This window comes from Colletotrichum orchidophilum, assembly GCF_001831195.1.
Source record: "Colletotrichum orchidophilum strain IMI 309357 chromosome Unknown Scaffold_28.1, whole genome shotgun sequence".
Classification (NCBI taxonomy): Eukaryota; Fungi; Ascomycota; class Sordariomycetes; order Glomerellales; family Glomerellaceae; genus Colletotrichum; species Colletotrichum orchidophilum.
This window is the reverse complement of record NW_019172984.1, coordinates 336,031-360,727: the sequence shown is the minus strand read 5'-3', so window position 1 is coordinate 360,727 and position 24,697 is coordinate 336,031. Positions and strand designations below refer to the sequence as shown.

Sequence of the window (24,697 nt, the reverse complement as noted above, 5' to 3'; positions counted from 1 at the left end):
GAATCTGGGCGCGGAGCTGGATAGCTGGCCGAGGCCCCCGGCCTGCACACTAAGCCGTCAGCCGCATGTATGTCATCTACCGAACGATACGTAGGGCCGCAGCGGAGGGTGGGCAATCTAACGTCAATAGCACCGGTGTCCTTAGGATTGCTCACCGCAAGCTGTGACTACCGCGATATTGTCGCTGAGGAAGGGCACGGTGCTTTACCGCATCCGATTCAACGATGTTCAAAGTTCAATGCTGCATCGATCGAGACGGCGGTGAGCAGTCTTGTTGGTCCTTTGTACTACAATATGGCTTCTAGACGGTGTGCCCTGGTTGGTTGATAGCTGGCAACGGTGCTGGTGTATGACACTTTAGACCAGAGTCGAAGGGCAGCCCAATTCATCCTCAAGCCTGCCCACCACACCCAATTATCAGCTGACCGATACGTATCCCAATTCCTTAACTATATTCTCGGGCAGTTTGGGTGCCAGCAGTCTACCTTGGGCACGAGACTAAGTCCTAACCAAGGTAACCAAAGTTAGCGTAGGCGTCTTGGACTGTGACCTCCCGAATCCAAGGCTAGTCAGGCTGCGTGGTGCAATACAGCGCTGAGAAGCCTTAGATTGACCAAGGTTTGTACCTGACCTGGGCAGGCCGCAGGTGGGATCAGTAGAGCCTATCCGTACTTGGAGGACAGGATGCAAAGACGTTGACGGGAGTTGTTCATTGCGCCATGGGACTTAATAAGGTAAGGTAAGGTAGCAGATGGGCTCCCCACGTTGGGGTGTCCATTGCACGGTCCTTTACCAGTCTCGTACCTCGTCCCAAGGCTAAGGTACCTGTAGTCTTAGGTTGCAAAGAAATTCCCCTAGCGCGATTGCCTTACCAGGCCATCGTCAGCAATGGAACGCCCGGAAGAAGCAAAGAACCGCGGCCCAAGGGCTGTGAAATGAGAAAAGGAGCATCCGGGAGCTCTAGCACGGTGACCAGGTGCCCTGCATAGAAGCAGGAGACTCATCGTCAGGTACGTACACGTGATGTAGACAGGTACCTCAGCGACTAGAGAAATGGTGCGGGCGAGTAAGTTAAGGTTACAAGCCGGCCAACTCATTCAGGTGCCCGTCCCCATTGGAAGGTGGTAGATTTGGCTGTATCCGCACTCCGTACGGCAGGCAGCAGACGATGGGAGGTACCTTTACCTGCCGCGTTGGTTCGATTAGGGAAAGAAAGACGAACAAGAACGTGGAGGAACAGCTCGATGAAAGGTCGGAAAAAGGGAAGGAGAGCGAGACAGACATACAACGTAGGTATTCAGTCGTCAATGACTGCCTCGATGCCATTTCTAAAGGGCAACCAACTAACCAGCCTTGCGTCTCCCGTCTCCCGTCTCCCGTCTCAACGCGCAGCCGTTTACATGTTGGATGTCGTTCCGATTTGCTCCACGTTTCTTCCCAAGAGTACACAATCAATCTCTGTACGACGACGCCATCTCTTCGCGTACAAAGCCCACTGTCCTCGAACGGAGTCCATCCTTACTTCTTTGCATCTCCCGCTGGCCATTAGTTGCTCCTTTATGTACCGCCCCGTCGTCATGTCAGGCACCGACCGATGTCGTGGACGCTGGTCCAGCTACGACACCGAATCCCTGAGGCCCCTTGGAGACACCAGGTGAGCTACCAAAACAGCCCAACCAAGCCATGTGTGGCTGGACTGGACGCTAACGACGACGTCGTGATCGCCTCATTGCCATGAAGGGTGGACAGCATCGATGGCGCTTGTACGACAAGACAAAAAAAAAAAAAAGAATCACCACCTACACCACCACAAGTCAGTGATGGCCAAGGATGCGACTGCGACGACCAAAAGAGGGCTGTTTGAAAGCCGCTAGCCAGCAAAGCAGCGAGCAAGCATGCCCCAAGTTGCATGGCGATCATGGTTCATGGCAACTGATGCAGCCCGGCCACAAGCTCACACTTGGCTTGTCCGTCGCAGTAAAAACATTACCGCCCTGGTCCTGGGTGGCTTTGCTGGACGGACGCTGCACGCTGCGCTGCGCTGCATATCTGACCGCCAGTTCATCATCAGACCAAGGCAAGGGCCAGGCCGAGCACCACCAGCATCAGCATCAGCATCAGCATCAGCGAGGCAAGACGAGGCAAGGCAAGGACCGGTCGAACAGCCGGAAGGGTAGGCATTCTATTCCCAACACGAGACAAGACAGACTTCGTGGAGGCTGTTCCTAGCTCGACCTCATGGAAATGGCTGTGGAACAATGGTAGCCAGGCATGAAGGGCATTGAACAAATGTTTCTCGGCACAACCTAGCCCCAGCCCATCTGCGGGTAGTCAACCGCCCTCGACGACTCGTTCGGCAGTGGCGCATTGTCACGGCCGCCGTTGGCTGTCCGGCCTCGTCGAGACAAGCCTCATCTTACACTCATTGTGTCGACCGCACAGACGTCGGGCTTGCTGCAACTCTTCTTCGCTCTCGTTCTCCCGCTGCCGTTGCCGTTGCCGCTGCCAGATGCAGAGCACAGCACTGCACCATACTGTCGGCTCTTTATTTTCAGGCTGCTCAGCTCATCAAACCGATCCGCGCCATCGACTTGTCAATCGCACTAGCACTAGCCGCGGAAGGGAGCCGCCCAAGACATGACAAGACATACATGTAGTCTGCATTTGCTTGCCCTCGCAGACCCCATTGAACCCGTTAGGATCGGCGAACAGCATAAGCACATGTTCAGCAAGTCAGAGATGCGCACAGGCAAAGGTGGAGGACATCCTCCCGAATCAGAGGAGACGGGACCAGGATAAGCCACAGTTGAGAGCAGTTCCTTCAAGTGTGTCCGGCCAAGCATCGGAATCCTCGTTGTCCAACTTCGGTCGACCCATCCCTCCCACCAGTTGGGTTCCTCCGTCGGTGTTCCAGTCTCCGACCCTCCAGACGTCTCTTAGCTTCTCGCCTGCTCGTTGCTCGACTATGCGCGCCGTCATACTTTCGCGTTTGACTTCTACGAGCGCGTGCCGGAGTCGGGGCCCCAACCAACCATGGGGCCAACACTACGAGGCTAACCGCAGCCTCCGGAGTGTCATAAGAAGCGATTTGCGAGGCCTTCCCTATCAACGTTTCTCCCCACCAGCTGTCTGCCTGCCTAAGTGAGTCAGCCGGCACGATGAGGATCCCGTCAAGCAGGAGCCCATCTATTACAACCCACCAGCATGCGCATGTGCGAAGTCCACCCGACTCTTCATTGCATCAGCAACCGCAGGTTTCAAAAATGGGGTCCACAGCACCCATATGCGGTTTCGGGACAAACTGCTGCCCACCACATTCCGCCCTCTCCACGCTTGTCTTGCCCTAGGATTATGGGCCATGCACACTTGACGCCCTCTTGAATTGCCCGCCCTCTCCAACCAAATTCCCACCAGCCTTCAATTCGAACCGGTGCTCTGCTACGTAGTCTGGGAGGGAGCTGTGACCAGGTGTGGTCATTGTACACGGACACGAACCAACCCTTATCCAAGCAATCTTTATGACCAGCGTTTCTCGGATCCCGTCCTTCGGAGAAACTGTCACCCAGCTTGCTCCATTGACTCCGGCTTTGACGCCGCATTAAACGCGCTGATCCAGACCTACCAAGGGTTGCCCATAGCCTGTTCTACCAAATAACAGAGAAGCATCATGCATGAATTCGTGGCCATGCCCTTTGAGCTCCTAGCTTGGTAGCGGACATTCGACCCAGCAGGTAGTGTACTTGAATTTCCATTCTTTTCTTTCTCATTTTCCCCCTCCCCTCTGCTCTACTCTCCCTACGACAATGACCCCTCATGGCCGGAGCTGCAATCTAGGGGTGTCGACATACGGGAGAACACCAGCCCCAGGCCAGACGCTAGACAGGGTAGGTTGCAGAGGGGTGTGGGTTGAAAAGAAAGCATGGCAGCCACCTGGTGTCTGTGAGCGCGCTGCCGGAAGGGGGGGCGTGTGTCTTTCAAACATGTGCTCAACTTGCCTATCCATGTCGGTTCCCAAACTATGCCTGGGTGAAAGTACCTAGCCCTTCATGAGCCTTATTCGACAACCTCTACCGCATCGCATTCTTCAATGAGGGCAGGGCAACAGGCGGACTGGCCCAGGCAAGGGACGGACGGCACCAACAAGATCCCGTCATCTGCCACTGGTCATTCCCTACCTATATGCGAGCTTGACATATAACTTCTGCCCTATTACTACGTTCACTGCTCACTGCTCGCTGCCGGTTGCTGCTGCTCGCGCTGGTGTTGTTTTGCCAAAGCTAACCAGCCTATGCCCTTGTCAAACACACACATTCTCACACACCCTCTTCATACGCGCACACACGCACACTTCCCATCCGTACCCAAACCTCGTCCTTCTCGTCGTCTCTTCCTTCTCCACAGTCGCAGTGGCTCTCTCTCCCTCTCTCCCTCTCTTTTCGCTGCTGCTAGGCTCGTCACTGTTGTCCTGGGTCTCGACTTCTCTCCTCCCACGCCCTTTTACACACCCCTCCATTGCTCCCACTCAGTCTCTTCTCGTTTCTTCTTCGATGACTTTTCTCTCGTCAGTTTAAGTGTCTTTTGGGCCTGTCACTTTGTTAATCAGACCCCGGCTTCCGTCCCCCCACCTCCTCCTCCACCTCTTCAACCCATCATCGTCCCTCAAACTACCTCTTTCTCGGTCCATTTTAATTCTTTTTTCTTCCATTCACAAACTGCATCACCGCAAGTTCCCGACGTAGACCGGCTTGTACCTTGTTTCCTTGGCCTCTACCAGCTTTCCGTAGGAGAACGATGACTCTGGCAAAGCTTCGCTTTCTGATGAAGACTTCTAGCAGCCTAGTTTAACGAACGTATACTTCCGCCGCCGCCGCCCTTTTTTTTTTTTTTGCTGTCCGCCCACCCGCCTGCCTGCGTCGACACCGAGCGAGCTCAATTTCCGATCATTGGTTGGCGGCTTTTCAAACTGGCCCAATCATGTTGATGACTTCCTCAAAACTGCCAGCTACGCCGCCATCTTGATCTAAAACCAGGTCCCTTTTTCCTTTCCAGATCTTTTCCCCCCTTTCTCTATCCCCCAGGATTAAACGGAACGCCTTTCCCTCTCACCAACCCCGCGATCGACATCACCAATTGTCCAGATACGGCAGAATCAGAGAACTTTGTTGCCCTCACCACTTTCAGTCACGGGGCCAGCGTCACCGATCTCCACCACTGTCAACCTGTGATCCTACTCTAACCCACCTCTGCCGTATTCCCCAACAAGTGGACTGCCCTAAACTTTACTTTACCTGCGAAGCGAAGAGAACTTTTGACGGGCACCGAATAACCGCTCCTGTCACCAAACTAGTCGGGATATCTTACCGACCTTCAACCTTTTAAGCCCTTCAGAAACTGCCCTTCTTGGGTGGTGTCGAGCAAACCGAAAAACTGGCGCGCGTCTATCGCGCCCATGACACAAGACCGTATCCAACCTACCTAGGCGGCCAAACCGTCACCGTGGATATCGCGTCTCTCCTGAAGGCTCCCGACTCAGATGAGTCCTCCACCGCTCCGCCTCAGCATACCCGATCTTCGTCAGACCCGTCCGCAACCGCAACCACGGCGGCCACAGCGCCTGTCAGCGGGCTACCTCCGTATGGCCCGCCACCCGTAGCACCGGGCCTGGCTGTGAGCGGCAAGCGTGCCATGCCGCCGCACGTTGCGGAGTCTCCGGCCAAGAAGCAGAGCAAGTGGTCGCCGGAGGAAGATGCCTTGATCATCGAACTTCGGGGGAGCGGAATGAAGTGGGAGGACATTTCGAAACGCTTACCAGGACGAAGCGCCATCAGTTGTCGACTCCACTACCAGAACTACCTCGAGAGGCGGAGCGAATGGGATGAGGAGCGCAAGAACAAGCTTGCACGGCTGTACGAGAGGTACGATTTGAGCCCGATACTCTGGAAACCACTCTGGATTCGCATTGTACATCCTGAGGGGAAACAAACTAACACAGAAGCCAGGTTTAAACCGGAGATGTGGGCAAAGGTTGCGGAGGAGATGGCTGTCCCTTGGCGAGCCGCAGAGGCCATGCACTGGCAGCTTGGCGAAGCCGATATGGCCCGACGGGCCGGCGTTGTACCCTTTTCCCTGACAGCGGTCAACGTAGACCAGCCTGGCGGTGGTCACCGGCACTCTCCTTCTCGAGGGCACATGCACACCCAGTCCCAACCTAGCCTGCCTCGGGACATTGGCGGACCATCCCCACGATACGGTCGACCACCTCCACCTGGCATATCACCGATCCCCGGTGGACGAGCCATCGCCGCCCGGCGCGAAAGCGTTCCCGGAAGGCCGCTGATGGGATCGGATCCGAATGAGATGGCGGGGATGGGGCCGGGTGGCCCCGGGTTGGCTCCGATTCAGGGGCTTCCGCCAGGCCGGGGCGGGGGCATGCTCCCGGGTGTGGCCGAACTGACTACCGGTGTAAGCCCCTACAGCACCCCAGCATACGCGATGGGCGGTATACCGACGGCAAGCCCGGTGCCCAGCGCAAGAGCAAGCCCCGGACCGCTACTCCCAGCCCTCCACTATCCACCACCTCACGAGCAAGCCGGTGCGAAGCGACGAGCCAGTCCAGGTACGGAGATGATGGGCTCAAGGGAAACGAGTCGGCGGCGGCACATGGATCCCCGCCAGGAAGAGATGGACCGGCGGCGCGTTGCATGATTGTAAGGGCAGGGTGAGAGCGGTGATGGCGCGGCGAACTTGGAGTTGGGGACAAAATTCTTTCGAGGGGGACGACACGAATCGCCTCCCCCTTTTGATTTTTCATGAGAGCATGGGAAACCTCGAGTATTGTTTTTTTTTCGTCCAACGTGTGCGGGGGGTCACGACGCACGACACGGGAACAGCATGTTGCATCGGGACTGGAGCAAGATTTTGTCTCATTTTTTTTTAACTTCTCATACACACACAACATCGTTACCGCTCGAGGTTGACGCTATCGCTCTGACAAGCTTCCCTCCTGCTGGCAACGGCCTGCTTATGGCCACGTCTTCTTCGTGTCATTTTACTTTTTTCCCATCTTCTAACGCTTTTCTTTTCTCCCCTTCAAACTTCCACGTGCGCCTGGTCTTCATTTCCCAGCTGCCGGCGCGGTGTGCGTTGTGCTGCGAAGAGGGAGAATAGAAACAAATCTTTTGCCGTTGGGTTTTCACGGTACCCGGCAGGTGGGTGGGGAGGGACGGGGGGCATCGGAAAGGAATTATTTCATGGCCAAAAAAAATCACGGTGGTTACTGGAGGTCAAGGTGTTTCCAAGAGTGGTCCGAAGGAGTATGTGTTAAGAGCATGTTAGTTTCATCTGTATGTATTGTCCCGGACAGGAATGTGAAAGAGGGCGGGGTGGGGGGAAAAGGGAGAGACCGAATGTAGTGGGAGCGACGTAGACTAAACGAAACACGTCACTTGACGAAGAGATGGATTACGGTCATGATAGAATTTCAAGGTCTCTAGATCGCCTTTTTGCTTTACCCCCCCATTGCCCCCGCTGGCAGGCATGTCTTCACGAGCCTTGATTTTGTTTTTCTTCAGTGTCTTGGTTTTGCGTTCCTTAACCCGTCCGTCCAAATTCCGCCTCATGAGTCCCGACAGAAGATGGCCCACCAGTTATCCCTCTCGTAGCCGCTCTCAAGCACCCTACCCCCGACATGCACAACGTCCTCTTCGAGCTCCCCCTCGCGGTAGAGGTGGTAATACCTCTGGAACGTCTCGTCCCTGACGGATTCGGCAGGTTCGGCAGGTCCGGCGGCTTGCGCTTGCGCTTGCATTTGCGTTTGCGCTTGCTCTTGATCCTGCGCCCCTTGCTCGGGCTTCTTCTCCTTCTTGCCCTTTGTGACCCACGACACGAGCTGGTCCTGCGCGGCGCCGGCGTCCCACCCGCGTCGGCTGTTGCCTTGCTCCAGGGCCCAGACCATGATGAGGACCTTGCCGCTGCCGGGCCGGACGGCAGAGAGGAGGGCGGCGACGGCGGCGCGGCGGCGTTCGCGGGTGGACATGTGGTGGATGACGGCGATGGAGATGGCAAAGTCGAAGGCGGAGTTGCGGTAGGGGAGAGATAGGGAGTCTGCGACGAGGACTTGGTTCTTTGGCGGTGCTGGTGCTGGTGCTGGTGCTGGTGCCACGGGCGCGGGAGGTTCCGAGGCCGAGGCGTCTGTGGCTTTCTTACTGTTCTTGTCGCTGCTGTTCTTGTTCTTCTTCTTGGAGCTCGCACTGGCGGCGGCATCAAAGTGCGGCGGCTGGTAGCTGCGCGCCAGCGAGACCAGGTTCGCGCTCCGGTCCGAGGCGACGATGAAGAGGGACGGGTTGACGCCAATGTATTTCCCGTTGCCGCAACCGGCGTCGAGGCCTACGGATCCGGGAGGGAGGGACAGCAGGAAGGCGGCGACGAGGGGCCAGGGCTTGTAGCGGGTTGAGGAGAAGTGCGGGGCGATGGCCTCGTAGACGGTGTGGACGTGGCGGGACTCGTAGGCCGCGGCCGCGTCGTCGTCGTTGTCGCCGTCCTCTCCCTGTGCGGCGGCGGCGGCGGCGCTGTCTTGGTCGCTGAGAGCGGAAGGAGGGTCCGGCGAACGGGGATCGGTGACGGGCACGGCCGGATGGCCGGGCCCGGTTTGGGGGCCGGATGAGACGCTCATGGTTGATGCTGCCGCAGGGGAAAAAAAAGGGGGGGGATGGGAGGGTGTGGCGCGTTGGGAACGTGGATGAAATTTGCGACTCTCACACTCGAGGGCAGACCAGCTAATTTCCTTTCTTGGAACTCGGAACCCTGGTAATCTAGCAAGCTTGCAATGACGGCTCTTCTGTCCCTTGTTTGATCTATAGTCTATAGAGAGGAAGAGTTCCCGTCGATCAGGGGTCCCAAGGGGAAAGAGAGTGCAAGGGGGGGGGGGATGTGGGAGAGAAGAAGAGAGAAAAGTCGGTAACTAGGGCCCTGGTCTACGGAGTACGGTCCCGTTAAAGTTTGGAGGCGAGTTAAAAGATAGCGCCCGTTGAAGCGCGGCGAAAACTTGCGTTCGTGCCAAGACGCCCCTTTGTCTGTGTGTTTCCCGTTGCGGTTGCGGCTTGTGATGTGCGCGCTCGTGTGTGTGTGTGTCCACTACTAGGTATTTTGCCGATGGGAGATTAGGTACCAAAAGTCTCCAGAGAGCGCTCCACCTTTATCCCATGCAGGCGCAGGGAAGCAAGTTGAAGATGAGGACGGCGGACGAAAAGCGACAATGATCTAAAGAGGCTCGTGCTCTGCAGGTCGATATTGAAGCGTCTGCAAGCGAAGGGGGTGGGTGTGGCTGCAGAACGCAAGAGGCGAAATAACAAAGAGACGTTGGGGAAAATATGTAGAAGCCACCGACGGGAGGATGACGAGTTGTGAGAAGAGCGGGGAGGAATAATTGTCTGAGCATTTGCACTTGGTGTGTGGCGTCGATGTATCCCCACTAATCTCCTCGACTCGGTGTGCGGCGTTTTTTTTTTTTTTTTTTGGCTTTGGCTTGGGGTTTTTTCGGGGGGGGGGGGGGTGGGGGGGGGGTGGGGGGTGGGGGGGGGGGGGGGGGGGGGGTGTTGGGTGTGGGGGGGGGGGGGGGGGGGGGGAGGGGTTTTTTTTTTTTTTTTTTGGCTTTGGCTTTGGGTTTTTTTCCGGTGGTGCGCGGGGTGGAATTCAACGGTGGAGGTGTCTTTCGGCAAAGAGGGTGGCGGGGGGGCCGTTCCGCCTCGGTGTATCCGTATGCCTAGTCGTTAGCTCCGGGTTGGGGCCCACGAGCCGGCGCCGTACTGATCTGACCGGCCCTCTCCACTCTTTTGGGGCAGCTGAGCCGACGAGTCACCCGGAGGACAAATTGTAACGGCCCTCCCCAACTATGAATGCAGGCACTGCAGCCTCATCAAGTGGGATGATTCCATGGCCACCGCTACGGCCGCGGCCGCCGAACAGGCCGCAGAAGGACGGATAGTGGATCCTGTCATGCGGCTCAAGGGTACAACCGCGTGAACTTCCAACGACGACGGGGACGAATCACACATCACAATACCAAAGGGCGTTGATTATATTTGGACGCGTCCATCATAGGAACCCCTACGGAGAGTTCGACATTCAAGAGCTGTGCTGCCAATTTGCAGTCTGTGTCTACCTCAGGTAACCTCCCGTCGAGAAAATTGAGAAGGATCGGGATCAAGTGATTGTGTAGGCATGCAGCGAGTGGGTCCCCAGTTCCTTTCCCTCAGGAACGTCTCGGCTACCTGCGGCGCGGCACGGCATTAGCGCTGGACTCGAATGGGGATCTATCCCGGGATTGAGATGGAGGGTTCGGGGGGGGCCTTGTCCCGCTTCGGTCTACTTCGAGTGCCATTCGCTGCATCGTCGAGGTTGGGAGCCCAAGGCAAAGCGTTCGAAACGGGCGGGAAGGCCCCTGAAACCAGGTCCTGTCGTTCATCTTGCGTTGATGATCGTGGTTGCATCCGTACGTGCGAACCGACAATGTTCAATCCATGGTGTTTGCTCCTCTCAGACCCTGCCTCGGTTTCGCTTCGAAGTTTGGGGATGGGTTATGATATAGTGTTAAGGGAGATGAGAGGTGGGAGAACGAGGCAAGGGGAGTGTACTGAGTAGAACTAGCAAAAACCCCACCCCCTCTCGGCAAAGGAGGAAACAAATTCCCAAGGAGGGAGGAAAGGCGAGACAAGAGAAATCAGAGACCGTCACATTCCTGACCGGGGCTCCAAACGCGCAAAATTTGGAATTTCCGAAAACTCGGTACGAACGGATGGAGAATCATCCTTGAATAGATTTCTTGCGCGATTGTCGTCAGGGATCCGCGAGCCCTTTTCCCCTTTCGGTTCGAACTGCCTGCGAGGGGAACTCGACACGAATACCTGTCCCGTATCCGTACTTGTGTGCTCGTTCATTTTTTTTTCAGTTACATGACTCTTTGAGTCTACATCCTGGAGGAGTAAGCATGATTGAGAACCCTTTGGCAAATGAGAGAGAGGCTGGAGAAAAGGACGCGGGGGATACCGCCAAAAGTTTGCCCAATATTGTGAGTTACGGGTCTTTGCGTGCTTTGGGACACTACATATTTTACTGACTCTACGGATACCCGTACATAGCAATCTTACATACGAACTTCTTCCCATTGGAACCATCAACCCCTTTTTTGATCTTGGTGATGTCAGATTCAGGTGGTGCAAGGTAAACCCGCTGATCGCTTTGCCGCCCCTAGGCCCTGGGTCCGTAAATTTAATCTCCGATCCGCAGGGAAAGATGTTCAAGGGTTCTGAGGAAAGGGGTCATTCTAAATGTATTATGCTGCGTGCAGGTTTGCTTCGTACGGATACATTGATTATTACTTGTTTTTGGCATGCCAGTCTGTGGCAGGGAGCTACGTCTTTTGCCCCAAGGGAAAATGACGTAAAAAAATAAAAAATAAAAGGAACCCTGACTTTCAACGTGGCCACGTGTGGGATTGTAGATGCTTGTGGCACGAGGACAATCGCCCTCGTGTCTGGCAAAACATGGCGATCGAGGTAACTTCAACACTTTCTGCTAGCCAGAGACATGTTCGTCCCCGCGTGGCTTTTGACCGTTGGTGGTTCACTTTGAACCAGGGAGGCAAAGAAGGAATGCGTGTGGCAGGGTGTGAGTGACTAAAGCCAGTATTACAACAATGAAACATTTGTTTCTGCCCCCAGATTTCTGCCACGCAAAGGCACCTCGATTTCACGAGCTAAAATCAAAAGACATTGCAAACGACGGTTGCGGTCCGCAAAAACGCTAAAATGTACCAGACTTCACCCACGGCTCTGTCCCGCCCCGGGCCGGGGCGACGGTCCCACAGTCTCGGGCCTCCCGAAAGCGGGGCCTCGCCCTGAATCCAAGACTCTTTTGTTATCTACAACCGAACTTACACATCACCACGCCTTCTGTCGATGCAAATAATCTCAAGCGTTTCCCAGGTTTAAGGGGCTCTTAGGATCAAATTTGTGGGTGGTGATGAGCTCAGGGTACTGAATGCCGCCCTGCTTGATGACGCTGTCCATCGTCTCCATGATGACGAGAGACTCCGACAGCGGCAACGTGGCGCTCTCCGTCTTTCCGTCGCGCAAGCAGCGCGCGCACTCGTCGGCCTCCCAGAACATACCATGGCCCCAGTTGCGCGCCTCGTCCTTGGGAATGGGGCAGTTGACGACCTCGACCTCATCGACGCCCTTCTTGACGACCTTGTAAGATGTCGGCCTGTAGGCCGGGTGAGCGACCTGGATCTCACCTTTGGAGCCTTGGATTCGGATCGCGGGCGCCGTCTCGCCCTTTTGGCCGTCGGGCGCCGTGTCGACGCGCAGCGAGGTGGTGGCGATGCCCGTCATCTGGTGCTTGGGGAAGTTGAGGATCATGGTTGTGGACTCATCGGCGCCCGTGACGGGGTACTTTTGCACAGAGGCCAGAACCTCGGGGCTCTCCTTGTCGGCCTCGGCCTCAGGCTGCAGGTGGTACAGCGTCTGGAAGAGCCAGGTCAGTGAGTAGATGCCCAGATCGAGGAGGGCGCCGCCCGCGAGCTCGGGGTTGACCATGCGGTGGGCGTCGGGGAATGACAGCTTGCCGGAGCCGTCGTCGGCGTTGCTGTTGAAGGACAGGTCAGAGGTAGCGCGGTAGACCTTGCCGATGGCGCCCGAGGAGATGAGCTCGCGGATCTTGATACTGAGGGGAAAGTAGCGGGTCCAGACAGCCTCCATGAAGAAGAGCTTCTTGGCGCGGGCGGTCTCGACGAGGACGCGGGTCTGCTCGGCAGTGACGGTCAGGGCCTTTTCGCAGAGGACGCTCTTGCCGGCGTCAAGGGCGAGCATGGCGTTCTGGAAGTGGTGGGAGTGCGGTGTGGCGACGTAGATGATGTCGACGGCCGGGTCGCGGACGAGCTCGGTATAGGAGCCGTAGACGATTGTGTCAGCGGGGGCGTCAATCTTCTTGACAAAGGCGCGGGCCTTTTCGGCGTCGCGAGAGGATGAGACGGCGGCGATGCGGTGGGTGACGTCGGTCACCTCGCGCGAGGCCGGGTTGGTCAGAAGATCCTTGCAGAAGGCTGGAAAGACGGCATTATCAGTGATTGCTTGGAGTTGGAGGAGCTCGGTTCTATCGGTGGAAGCATACTCTCGGCAATCCAGCCTGTGGCCATGATGCCCCAGTTGACAGTGTGTGGCGCCATGTTTGAATGTTGATGCAATTGATTACGGTATGGATTGGGTGGCTTGAGAGGTTTTTTATTTTTTCGGACGTGGCAGAATTCCAGCAAGAGGTCCGATGCCTGGGTATATAATCAAAATCGAGACTGAGGAAGGGGAAAGAGAGAGAGAGCAGACGGGTCAACGAAGTGCGAATCGGCGCGGTTGTCCTTCCCCTTTTCTATCCCGCGCAACCATCCCAACACGCGGGGCGGACCCTCCACTCCAGCTAATCCTCGGAGGCAGTTGCTGCGGGGTACGAGAATGTAGGTAGCAAAAAGGGAGGGCCGAGGACCATTGTCAAACATGAAGGAGCCACTGAGCTAAATCCAACTTGCGACGAATTGTCGATGCAAATCGCAACCACAGCGACAACACCACACCATGACTTGGACTACGACATACTGCCTGCTATGGAAGCCTACCCGATTCACGCTTCTCAACACAGGCGACCCTCTGTCTTGAACAACGTCAAGCTCGATCAGCCGCCAGGTAATTCGTAGGGGTCTACAGTCGTGAATTGAAAGCTCGTCAAGAATTTTGAACCATGGGTGGTGGTGCCGGCGTAAGCAGAAGCCGCCACACTCAAGACGGATCGTCGACGCGATATGCATTCCATTCCGTCCTCCCGCCCCTTGCCCCTCCTCCAAGGTAGGTGCTCCCGGGTAAACTGAGGGTGGGATTTGGTGACAAAATGGGTCGTTTACTCCGATACTTGGAGACTTCCTTCGAGATTCGAGAGGTGAAGGGCAGATGGCGGGGCTCGTCTTGTTACCCCGCGGCGGGGGCCTCCTTCCCTTATCAACGATAAGACGTCATAGACGAAGCTGAGGTATCCGTACCTTAGCTCAAGGTCCTAAAGAGGTACCTGACCTCTCCTTACCTTAGCTACCTACCTGACCCAATGGATTAAGCCCCTAGAGTACATCTCCTTGAACGGCTACCATTTCATCGGAAATGGAGCCGCAGCTTGTTAACAATGTGAAGCTATTCAGAGTGTGCAAAGAAGTCAACTTTGTAAGCCTCGGGGTCTTATGCGGAAGGCCATCGATGTTTCGCCGTCGGTGAAAATGCATGCCGCTTTGGACCCTCACTGAACAAATGTGTAGACATCCTGTGACAAACATCTGTCGCCACATCTCCTCCAAACAACGTCCGTATTCCGCAGACTTGTGACACTGAGTTTAATCCCATCATTCCCACTCACCTCTTTGCAACTTCTGGCCCTCACCCATACTCCCGCCTCGTAGGTATTATATCACCGCTTACAGCCTCAAAGGAGACAAAAAAAAATGCCACACACTACCGCCCCAATTCCCCGCCTAATCTATGGCACAGCCTGGAAGAAATCCCAAACGGCCCCCCTAGTCGCCTCCGCCCTCGCCGCCGGCTTCCGCGCCGTCGACACCGCCGCGTCCCACCACTACTCGGAAGAAGGCGTCGGCGATGGTCTCCGCACGTTTCTGTCTCAGACGTCGGCAGCGGGAATGCCGCCGGCACACGGCATCACCCGCGCCGGGCTCTACATCCAGACTAAATTCTCCCCTTCGCCTTCGAACCTGCCCATCCCGGAGCAGGTGCACAAGTCCATCGCCTCGTCGTTGAAGAACCTCGCCGTCGGGAGCAACTTGTTCGCGCCATCGCCCTCGCCGTCGCCCGCCAGCGATAGCAACAACGCCGCCGACGACGACGAGGAATTCTACCTGGACTGCGTTCTCCTACACGCCCCCTACCCATCCTACGAGGACACCCTCCTCGCCTGGCGCGCCCTAGAAACCTACGTGCCCACCCGTATCCGCACCCTCGGCATCTCCAATGTCGACCTCGCCGAGCTCCGGGACCTCTGCGACAAGGACGCCCGCGTGAAGCCCGTCGTCGTGCAGAACCGGCTGAACCCGGAGGAAGGGTTCAACACCCCCGTCCGCGTCTTCTGCCGCGAAAGGGGCATTAATTTCCAGTCCTTTTGGACCCTGACGGCGAACCCGCGCCTGGTGAGGAGTCCGTTCGTCGGGCAGGTCGCCAGGGGGGCGCGGGTGAGTAACGAGATTGCGTTTTACGGACTGGTGCTGGGGTTGAGGGGTGTGAGTGTGCTAGATGGGACTACGAACGAGGTCAGGATGAAGGAGGACCTCGAGGGTGTGGAAAAGGTGACTGCTTGGGCAGATGGTGATGGCGGCACGGTGTGGCAGGAGAGTTTGGCGGCTTTCAAAGCAGTGCTTGGTGATCCTGAGGCACTCTGAATAATAGGAGGCTGGAGACGCAAAATTAAAAAAAAAATTAACCTTGTGAGAAATATCCAGTAGTAAGTAATTCTATTCAGGTGGAGAAGCCTGTCGTCTCCGCACACTGCCATAAAACGCCCAAGAATGCAGTCTTTCCTGGGTATTTCCTCGATCCTCTGCAATCTCTCTTTTCAGAGCCTTAAAATAGCTCCCATGCAAAGACACCGCTGTCTCCTTCCCCTTGATGCTTTGGCCAGCCCTCCACCTAGTTCAGGAAACCATCCTCGCAGAAACAAGACTCGCTGTGGTATCTTAAATCCCAATAAAGAAAAGCACGAGCCGAGAAGGCCATCGTGTTGTCATCTGCGACCCCATCCCCGTATCCTATCAATCTCACAATTATGTAAGGAAACCTTTGCCCATGCAATGTCATTAGTCGTCCGTGTTGTATTCCTGGTCGTCCACCAGAACCACCACTGTCAAAGTTGCTGCGTATGCCTCACGAATAGCACAAGCCATGCTTCTCAATATTAGCAGAGGTTCGTCAGCATCAAATGGGCCTTGAAAGAACTCACCAAGTCTTGCGAATATCAGCAATCACGGCACTCAGCCCCCAATGTGAACACCAGGCTCGTGCCAGGACCTCGTTGTCCCTCACTCCAAATGCCTCCACCACCAACACCTGCTCCTCATCGACTTGATCTTGGCTGCTTACTGTGTGTGGACCTGCTGTAGAACTTGTCCTGGAACTGCGTGCACTTGGTGATTGCCCATACAGCCCACCCCAGTCCTTGATGTTCATGATCTCATCCGCCTTAACAGCCTGGAAGACGTAGTCGAAGAATAGCGGATGCGGGCCACCCGAACAAGGCCAAGCTGAAATGAAGGACACATCATACGTTAGGCGCATAGGCCACGACACTCCATCCACTGCGAATTGTATGGTTGCATCGAATACCCGCGGTGCTGGTGGAGGTTCCTGGAAACGGTCTGGGACAGCCTCGAAGCTGAGCAGCTCGATACGGACGGTATCAACAATGTCGTCCGCATCGGGGGCCACGAGCTTGTATTCCTTGACCGGGAATACCTCTGCCGGGGGGCCGAGGGGGTCAGACCTTTCGCTCATTGACTGTACGTCTTCGGGGGTCATGCGCTGTCGAGGACGCCGTGATCGTACACGGGCAATTTGCGATCGGCCAAGATCGGCGGTCGGACGGGCTGGCCCGACCCAGCCTGCTAGAGATCGACATGTCGGGGCAAGTACTTTTCCGACGATCGAAGCAGCAGTCCAGTAGGTGTAACTATTCCTATATTGAAACCCACAGTGAGGATGGAGGTGCGTCATCATGGCCAGGGAGTCGGTAGCCCTGTCGGGATCAATGTCGACGAGGGTGTTCATGATGAGGAACGGAAAAGTTGACTTTGTCTGTTAGCAGGTGTGCGAGATTCATCTCAGCCGTAGGTGGAACTTACACCGGGGAGCACGAGACCGCTGAAGAAAGCCAATGCGTCGGAACTGATAATGTCTAGGGTCGCGTCCACATCCCTCTGTTTCAACTTATCAAGAGTATGGCCTAAGTTGGGCCATTTCATCATCTGCGCAAAGCGCCGTAACATCTTGATTTGGCGTTTCTTCAGCCTGAAGCGCAAATTGACTGTCGCAAGTTAGATATGGATTAAGAGAAGGGCATTGCTAGGCAGCTTACTGTCTTCCACCGACTTTCCATACCCCTCAACCCTCACGTGTTCTCGCCAGCGTCTGGCAAGGGCAAGATCCCACTGGATGGTGGGAGGTAGTTGAGGCAGTAGCTTCTCCTTGGCCCATTCCCCGTGCAGCCGCGAATTAATCCGTAGATCTAGTTCCATGCTGAGCACGAGCTGGTGGCAAAACTTGATGTACTGCTGCTGACTTCCGTGGCTCGGGTCGAAGATGAAGCGAGTGACGACTTGATTCTTGGGATCGGTGAAGTCGATCCAGTCCGGACGGGACAAGACCATGATCAGATCGGTAATCTGCTTGTCGAGTCCTTTGTGTGGGCTCATCATCTTGTCGGGGTCGCGGAGGAAGCGGCGATATAAGCTTTTGTACATCCATTCTTCGTCATCGTCTTCCAAACCCGTTTCCAGCTCCTTGAGACGCTCAAAGATACGATCCAAACCGACCTCTCGAGCCGTGGCGCCCGAGTCTCTCAAACCGATTGTCGGAGGCTTGATACTGGCCATACAAGCCCACTGGTTCAAGGTGATGGTGCCAGGTTGTTGACCATAAAAGAATGCAAAGCTCGGCTGTTCCAAAGACTCCCATGGATATATCGCTGAACCGCCACCCTGCATACGGAGAGTCATGAGTTGGGTCATGTGGTCGTGCAAATTGACGATATCCGTCTCCTCAGCATCGTTTCCTGCGGACGTGGTGTAGAGGGCATAGTAATGATCGGATGCGTGAGGTACGGGACGCTTATGGCCTTTGTGGGCGGGGGCGCCGCGCGAGACGAGTTCCATGGCATGGCCGAGGGTGAGCTCCTCTTGGCTTGACATGCCGGAGGGCGGCCACTCTGTTAGTGGTCCCTGCTCGACAATAATGCCATTGGGATGCGCGCGACCCTTTCCTTTGGCTCTTGCAGGATCTGGCCTTTTAGGTCGTCTGCGCGAGCGAGGGTGATCTGGGTGGACGCTTGGGTGGCCGTTGGGAGACTCGACTGTTCTCGAGGCCTTGTGCATGTTTGGTAATGACTTGCGTCTCCGCGGGACGACATCCCCATCGCTCGCCCTGCGCGATTCCGGATTTTCCTGCAATCATTGTCAGTAAAACAAAGGTCCTGATGAAGCGCGCGCGTGTCCGTCACAGCGCAATATTTGGGTCGTCGAACCAGTCTCCCTTTCTTTGCCAGGCTCCTGTTGCGGAAAATGCTGCCCCAGAAGCTCTTCTTCTCACTGCGGCCCTCTCGGTCTCTCTCCTCTTTGACTTCGGCCATGTCTTATTAACAAATTAGGTGTGAGTAACCTCGAGGTCGTGTTATGCACTCGAGGGCAATTGCAATGTGATAAACAAACAATGTTTGTTAGGTGAATTGAGGCCCGGGCGGGAATGGGCGCAAGTGAATTCGTCAGTCTGCGTGGCTGCGCACCATGCCCGTCACGAGGAATGCGCCTGTCGCAGACAGCTTGAAGTGGTCAGCATCGGCTCAATGCCATGCAGGCGTAGAGATGTTGGTGATTTAGCGATATATGATTTTTTGGGCGATTAGGGCGGCGATTGAGGCATGCTTTCTCGAAAACGCGGCGGTTTATCGAGGATCGGTATCCGTAGGAACAGGTCGTCTTCGTCGGAGGTTTGGCCCAAGGTCTGTGTGGTGAATGTCTGTGAGCGATCCGAAAGAGATCAGCGAAGCATCTCAAGTCGAGGTGCCGCAATAAGTCGAGGTGGGCGCAGCGCTCTGCAAATGCAGCCGTTATACCCCGTGGTCGTTGCTTACGGTCGTCTTTCCCAGCGGTCCGCCCGCAAACCACAATTGTCGGGCAAGTCAAAGTTGGGAGCAAAAGGGTGGTGGTTGTCCAGTCGCGGCGCTCCCTGCAGGTCGAGGTTGTGGTTCACGTGTCGCGGGAGCATGAGATGACGGAGTGAGTCCGGGCGGCGGCGGGTCTCTTTGGGTTTTTGGGTTTCGGGGGAAGTGAGGGAGAGAGTGAATGAGTGGTGAGTGTGGTGCGTGGTGAGTGAGTGCGGCAAAGTGGTGAGTGAGAGAGAGAGCGCGAGCGAGCGGGCAGCGTACACTCGGGACGGGAGGAAGTGACTGGACGAGGCAGTACACTGAGTGATGCAACGGAGCAGTGATGGACACCAGGACACGACAGTTGCCGCGTTTTTAGTTCCAATGGCCAATGCCATTAATGCCATTGAATTTTTCTTTCTTTTCTTTTCCAATTGCAGGGCTGCAGCTGCTCCAGTTGCTGCCGACATGTCTCGCTGGTTTTCATCTCCTGCAGGTCGCTGGTTCCTTGCTTCACATTTCCATTCCGTGGCCTACCTACTGGGTAGTTGCCTAGCACGCCTAGGTAGTATACATTCTGTCGCCTTAAGAGAAGGTACCGCGGTGGGGGAGATGTCCGTCACTGGCCGGACACGGGTCTGCAAGCCCGGTCAGGTAAGGTCAGGTTTCTTCCTGTTCTGTTCCTCACCCTCACCTCACTCCCGCGTGTGGCAAGGACGTATGGTATGCTCTTGTAAGTGGCATTTTGCTCATGGTAAAACTAGGATCAAGGCAGGCAAGTGTCACAAAAAGCTTAGCTTCGTATTAGGTAGACGCGGGAGCAGAGGAACGTCAACGGTCCACATGCTGTTGCTGGGTTCTTAGTGAGCCACGCCATTCAGTCAGTCAGTCCCTTCATGTTCCTTTGAACCAAGATCAGGTGGCTGTGGGAAAAGTCAACCGCACAACGGCAAACAAGGTTCGTCGTGATAGGCCAAGCCGCCGCAGATGCCCGACGACGCAACAGCGAATGAGCCTGTACGTTTGACGTCGAGGAAGGGAACAACCCAGTCTTCCTTGCCGGCGGGCAAGAAATCCAAACCTGCCACGTCGTATGTCATCCCGCTCTCTCCACGCAATCTGACTCGCCTAGCACCAACTCCAGGGCCATGCGTCTGCCCGAGCTTCTTCGTCCCTCGTTTGCCTCGTTTTTTCTTTGGTTTCTTTTGGTGTGCATGTTCCCAATATCCGGCTCCCGTCTAAGGATATTGTCCAACACACTGAATGCGCTTTCCGGGTCCCGGATCAGGAACCCCAATCCTAGCTTTGTCCAACTATTACCGCCAATAAAAACCCACTTGTTCACCTCCACCGCCGGCACTAGAGCCCACGATCCCATCTTTTACCGCCCTCGTCCATGCACGTCAACGACCGCTTCTACCATCCGATGCCGTAAGAAGAGTTCGACGCCCGTTGGGCCACTCCAGATCGAGATCGCGACCCCCGAGAGATGCCTGTTACCCAGCCGCCCAATCAATCTATCACCCCTGTGTCCGGAACTGGCTCCTGCCTCGAACGAACCAGGCCTTTGTGAACGGAACTGTTCTCAGGATCCGCCGTCTTCGTCTCGTGAGCGAAACGTTTGCCCAGAGTCACCTCTTCTTGCAATGCCTTTACTTTATGTTGCGATACCCAGCTCCAAATCAGCCACTAGCAGACTCGGATGGCCGGCCACCGGACGTCGGCGCTGCCGCCTCCAGAGCCAATGTCCGACACTTCCGCATCCACCCTGTTCGCCTTGCCGTGGCCGACCTGCGCCCTCTGCTGCAGCATAGCGAAGAACTCTCTTTTACGTCATCGACTGGTCGCAATTTCCTGCCCGCGGCCTTCCCAACATTAATGTAATGGCTGCTAGGCGCGCTGCGTCTGACATGGTCTAGGGAACCGACGATGTTACTCCCCGCCGTTCTCATCGACGGATCGGTGGCCTGACATGTTCCTCACTCTGAAGGATCTTCCGGGTGTAACGCTGGATCTCGTGTTTCGATATGTCGCCCTGGTGGTGTGACAGCCGGGTCCGGGGTCTCTGGCGTTCTGGAAGCCGTCTTTCTGATTCCATAGTAAAGGCCTTGTATAGACCTCCCCATACTCGTCCGCATGATGGCCACTGCATCTCGACACTCTCTCCTGCCGCGGCATATCTTGCTCAATCCTCTCATGTCCCCGATATAGTAATACCTCGGGACCACAAACTCCGGCCAAGTAGCTCCGGTCAGATGGAGGAGAAAGCAGGCTGGTGAGCAGTCCTTGCCTACATCCCACGGCTCATACACAAATCCAGTGCCCTCATGGAGGACAAAGATAGCCGCGGAGCCGCGGAGCCCCCATCTCGAAACACTGTGTTGGATAGAGATCAGTCCAACCTTCTTGGCGCAATCCCAAGCCAGACGTTATCTACAAAGTCAACCTGAGCCCTGGACAGACTCTTGGACCCTGAACTTACCTTGACTATGAGAAAGCTACCTTGACATGCCTCATTCGTGATTTGCTGGCATCCATTCTTCAAACTCACAGATTGTTACTGGCGATGACAATTACCTTTCCGCGTGCCGTAAGCTCTCCGGGAGTCTGTTCCGCTCCGGACCCACCCCTTGACTACCAGCGACCATGATAACACAGTTCAACAGTCAACATAGGCTACAAGCATCCCAGAAGTTGCGAGGGCTAAACATCAAAACTGATTGTAGCAAAAAAAAAGACTCACTTCATCACTTGTTTAAATCACATGGGCTTCGCGTCTTCTTTTGAGCCAAAGTGCAGAAGCCTCCAGTTTCGTTAGGACCTTTCTGGCTGTAGAATGCTGTTGCGCACACAAATCGTAGTCTTATTCGTAAATAATTTTTTAACATCATTAACGTACCAGATGTTGTCCAGTCGCCTAGACAGGACATAGCGCCGGGGTGATGTGTCTTTCAATGTTCATGACTTTCGTGTCTGCAAGTCAAACTCGTTAGCGTTGATAATTTTGCTCGAGGCAGCGCAAAACAAGAGCCTGGCGTTACGAAGTAGCAAAGTCGAGGCTCTGGTACTTGCTGTATGAGAGTTTTATGAAAGCATGGTGAGCTGGACACATGGCCTTTCTGTCTTCGGCTCATACTCCCGACGTAACCATTCACGGACACGTTTTCTAGGACTAAGAAGGAAGTGAGCGTACGAAGCAAGAATCGAGACTATGGACCCCAGCCCTGCCGTCGCCAGTCACCGAGAAACAACGAGTTACGCATGGAGAAGGAGTACTCAAGTTTGTCCAAGGTTCTGAACTAGACATGGACACATTGAGAAGCATAGCTTCCCGGTGTTGGCGTTGTCGGTCCTAATTGACACGGGATTAGAGAATCTGCAGTGATCCTACGGGAGCAGCCCGCCACAATGTCAGTCTTCGGGAGAAGGAGACAAATGACGGATACTGATATGCATTCCAGCTCCCTAGGGCCTCCTAAGTGCTATTGCGCCCCTCTACTCGTCTTCTACCTACCGCGGTAGACCAAGCACAATGGCCTCGGGCTCACGAATAGGCAATTCACACAGTAGCTATTTCGGACTCAATCGTAGTCACTTCCTCTTCTGTGCTCCATTTCTTGGGTACACTAGTGGTGAGTTGGATTGCTGTAGGCCTGATAATCTTCCGATGTTCTTGTGATCGGTGACCCTCCATGCCTGGTGTGAATTGGAAAAAGCCATCTCGTCCTATCTGTCCCGAGAGGTGATGCTACAGAAGGTAGCTAATACCGATGTCGAGGGGTCAGAAGAGTTAGGTTTGATGTCGTCTCCGAGCTTCGGGTAGACCAAATCTCGCTAACTCTGCCAAACACTATCTCAACATCTGCGTGGGCTTCCTAGTGGCCTCAGACAAGGGAAATCAAATTCTCGATTTACAATACCGCGGGGTGAACAGGCTGAAGCCAAGATGAAGCTAAGCTAGGAAAGAAAAGCATAGTACCAGCCAGGCGCGGCCAAGCGAGTGGCTTCCATCCCAATGCAGCCCCTGCGAGAGGCCTCCTTACTTCAGAAGAGGTGAATACCCCACGCCAGCGTCGTTCCTGTCGCCAACACCCGCTCGTAAGTATTACCTTGACCAGGGCCCCCTTCTACCAATGTTGTTTTGCAGCGTGACACCAATTCTAAAACAAACACTCCAATATAATAGAAACGATGGCAACTGTGGGGCACGCTGTTCGATTCCGGTCAGGGGGCGTGATGGAAAAGGTCAGTTTCCTTCTTCCCTTCATTCCCTTTTTTTTGGGGGGGGGGGGGGGTTCCCATTCTCTATTATAGAATCAAGATTATATTGAAGAAATCAACAGACTGTCTGTTACTGCTTTCTTACCGATCTAGGTCGCTCTTGTCGCCCTCGCTAGGCTTGCGCCCTGATTGCTATGGTACCTCCCTCCTGACCAAGAGGTCTACGGGGAGCAGATTTTGCCGACTTATTGTTGACTTCTAGGCGAAGTGTTTCCCGCGGACCTCAGTAGCCCACTTCATACCTCAGTGTTGTCAAACCCAGTAAGCCAGGCTGCCTCATCCGCCGCGTTCTCCGTTAGATCAGTTGCTACCTCGATATACGTCCCGGCAATGAAACCCAAAAAGTGGAATACGAAGTGCCCTCTGATATAATGTCCAATCATTGCGGTAGGTCTTCTTTATCTGATTGATTTTATATGTATGAGAAGACTAGCCATTGCGATGTTCGATCATCGGATGATCGATTCCTGCGGTGCTGGAACGTCAGAGTCCAAAGTCCAAAGTCCAAAGTCCGTCCATCACGCTTCATCGCTCCCTCCCCAAGATCAACGTTAGATAAGCAGGTGCCTCTTTGAAAGAAGAAGTTCATAAGGTCTAAGCCGTCATAGTACACTCGCCAAACTAGACATGAGCATACAAATACCCCACCCTACAGTCTCTCCTATAGTCTTCCGTCAATGAGAAGCTCTGAGCGATCCCGACGGCTGATGCAGTTTCCTTTGGCGTGACCGAGGTTCGGTCAATGCGTTCTCTCGAACGTGCCGTCGCACATAGAGTTGAACCCCTTTGCGTCACATAAGGGAACTGCTCGTTACTATCATCATGATCCGTTGCCTTGGTTTGAGAATACTTCGAGGCATCTCGCTTCTCGTTTACTCTACAATTCGTTATATAGGTATGTATACGCCTTAGAGTACCACTTAGAAAAGGTAGGAGCCGTGAAACAAGGCTGGTTCACAATTAGTGGCATAAAAGTCTCAGTCTCGTCCCTAAATTTTCCTCTGCTGCTCTCAAGATTGAAAAAAAGCTTAAATATTAAGAATTATTCCCCTGGTCTCTGCAGTCATCTACTTGCCGTCATAGAGCTGAAGCGTACTGGAAATTTCATAGTTAGAGACTTCTCTCAAATGTTTTATAAGAAAAGAATACTAAATTCTCTCGATGAGCAGCGCCTCGTTTGCCACCCTAAGCTTCAAGCTCAATGCCTAGTAATAACTAAAATCAAGTCCTTCATGACTACTTCAGCCTTCATCAACAGTACGCCGCTCTAAGCGACTTGGGTATTTTATTATGTACAAGATGACTCTTAGCAGTGACACTGCTCGTCTACACGCACACCTTGCCCAGCTTTGACGAGTTCACTCACACACGGCAGTGGAATCATATATGGAAGCCAACAATAGACAACCTCGAGAACATCTAAAATGTCCTCCTACACGCCATTTCTCGTCTCTGTGCAACGAGTAAT

General features: G+C 54.8%; 7 protein-coding genes across 7 annotated transcripts; 4 read left to right on the top strand and 3 right to left on the bottom strand.

Moving 5' to 3' along the window:
* Nucleotides 1-1,594: 1,594 nt before the first annotated feature.
* On the top strand, nt 1,595-3,145 carry CORC01_04387 (uncharacterized protein; the record flags this gene model as incomplete). The annotated part of the gene is made up of 3 exons (XM_022616034.1): nt 1,595-1,654; nt 1,942-2,173; nt 2,658-3,145. 3 exons carry the CDS (start codon nt 1,595-1,597, stop codon nt 3,143-3,145), a joined length of 780 nt encoding a protein of 259 aa, XP_022477549.1.
* Nucleotides 3,146-4,087: 942 nt separating this feature from the next.
* CORC01_04386 (MYB DNA-binding domain-containing protein) lies at nt 4,088-6,705 on the top strand (the record flags this gene model as incomplete). Its single annotated transcript, XM_022616033.1, has 3 exons — nt 4,088-4,163; nt 5,139-5,213; nt 5,381-6,705. 3 exons carry the CDS (start codon nt 4,088-4,090, stop codon nt 6,703-6,705), a joined length of 1,476 nt encoding a protein of 491 aa, XP_022477548.1.
* Nucleotides 6,706-7,615: 910 nt separating this feature from the next.
* CORC01_04385 (tRNA (Uracil-5-)-methyltransferase TRM9) lies at nt 7,616-8,671 on the bottom strand (the record flags this gene model as incomplete). The annotated part of the gene is made up of 1 exon (XM_022616032.1): nt 7,616-8,671. One exon carries the CDS (start codon nt 8,669-8,671, stop codon nt 7,616-7,618), a length of 1,056 nt encoding a protein of 351 aa, XP_022477547.1.
* A 3,295-nt stretch (nt 8,672-11,966) lies between these two features.
* On the bottom strand, nt 11,967-13,222 carry CORC01_04384 (oxidoreductase; the record flags this gene model as incomplete). The annotated part of the gene is made up of 2 exons (XM_022616031.1): nt 11,967-13,099; nt 13,168-13,222. 2 exons carry the CDS (start codon nt 13,220-13,222, stop codon nt 11,967-11,969), a joined length of 1,188 nt encoding a protein of 395 aa, XP_022477546.1.
* Nucleotides 13,223-14,530: 1,308 nt separating this feature from the next.
* Nucleotides 14,531-15,478, top strand: CORC01_04383 (aldo/keto reductase; the record flags this gene model as incomplete). The annotated part of the gene is made up of 1 exon (XM_022616030.1): nt 14,531-15,478. One exon carries the CDS (start codon nt 14,531-14,533, stop codon nt 15,476-15,478), a length of 948 nt encoding a protein of 315 aa, XP_022477545.1.
* A 414-nt stretch (nt 15,479-15,892) lies between these two features.
* Nucleotides 15,893-18,435, bottom strand: CORC01_04382 (uncharacterized protein; the record flags this gene model as incomplete). The annotated part of the gene is made up of 5 exons (XM_022616029.1): nt 15,893-15,980; nt 16,036-16,886; nt 16,934-17,115; nt 17,167-18,250; nt 18,331-18,435. The coding sequence occupies 5 exons, from the start codon at nt 18,433-18,435 to the stop codon at nt 15,893-15,895; spliced, it is 2,310 nt and encodes a 769-aa protein (XP_022477544.1).
* Nucleotides 18,436-20,162: 1,727 nt separating this feature from the next.
* On the top strand, nt 20,163-20,832 carry CORC01_04381 (uncharacterized protein; the record flags this gene model as incomplete). Its single annotated transcript, XM_022616028.1, has 2 exons — nt 20,163-20,301; nt 20,336-20,832. The coding sequence occupies 2 exons, from the start codon at nt 20,163-20,165 to the stop codon at nt 20,830-20,832; spliced, it is 636 nt and encodes a 211-aa protein (XP_022477543.1).
* Nucleotides 20,833-24,697: the final 3,865 nt, after the last annotated feature.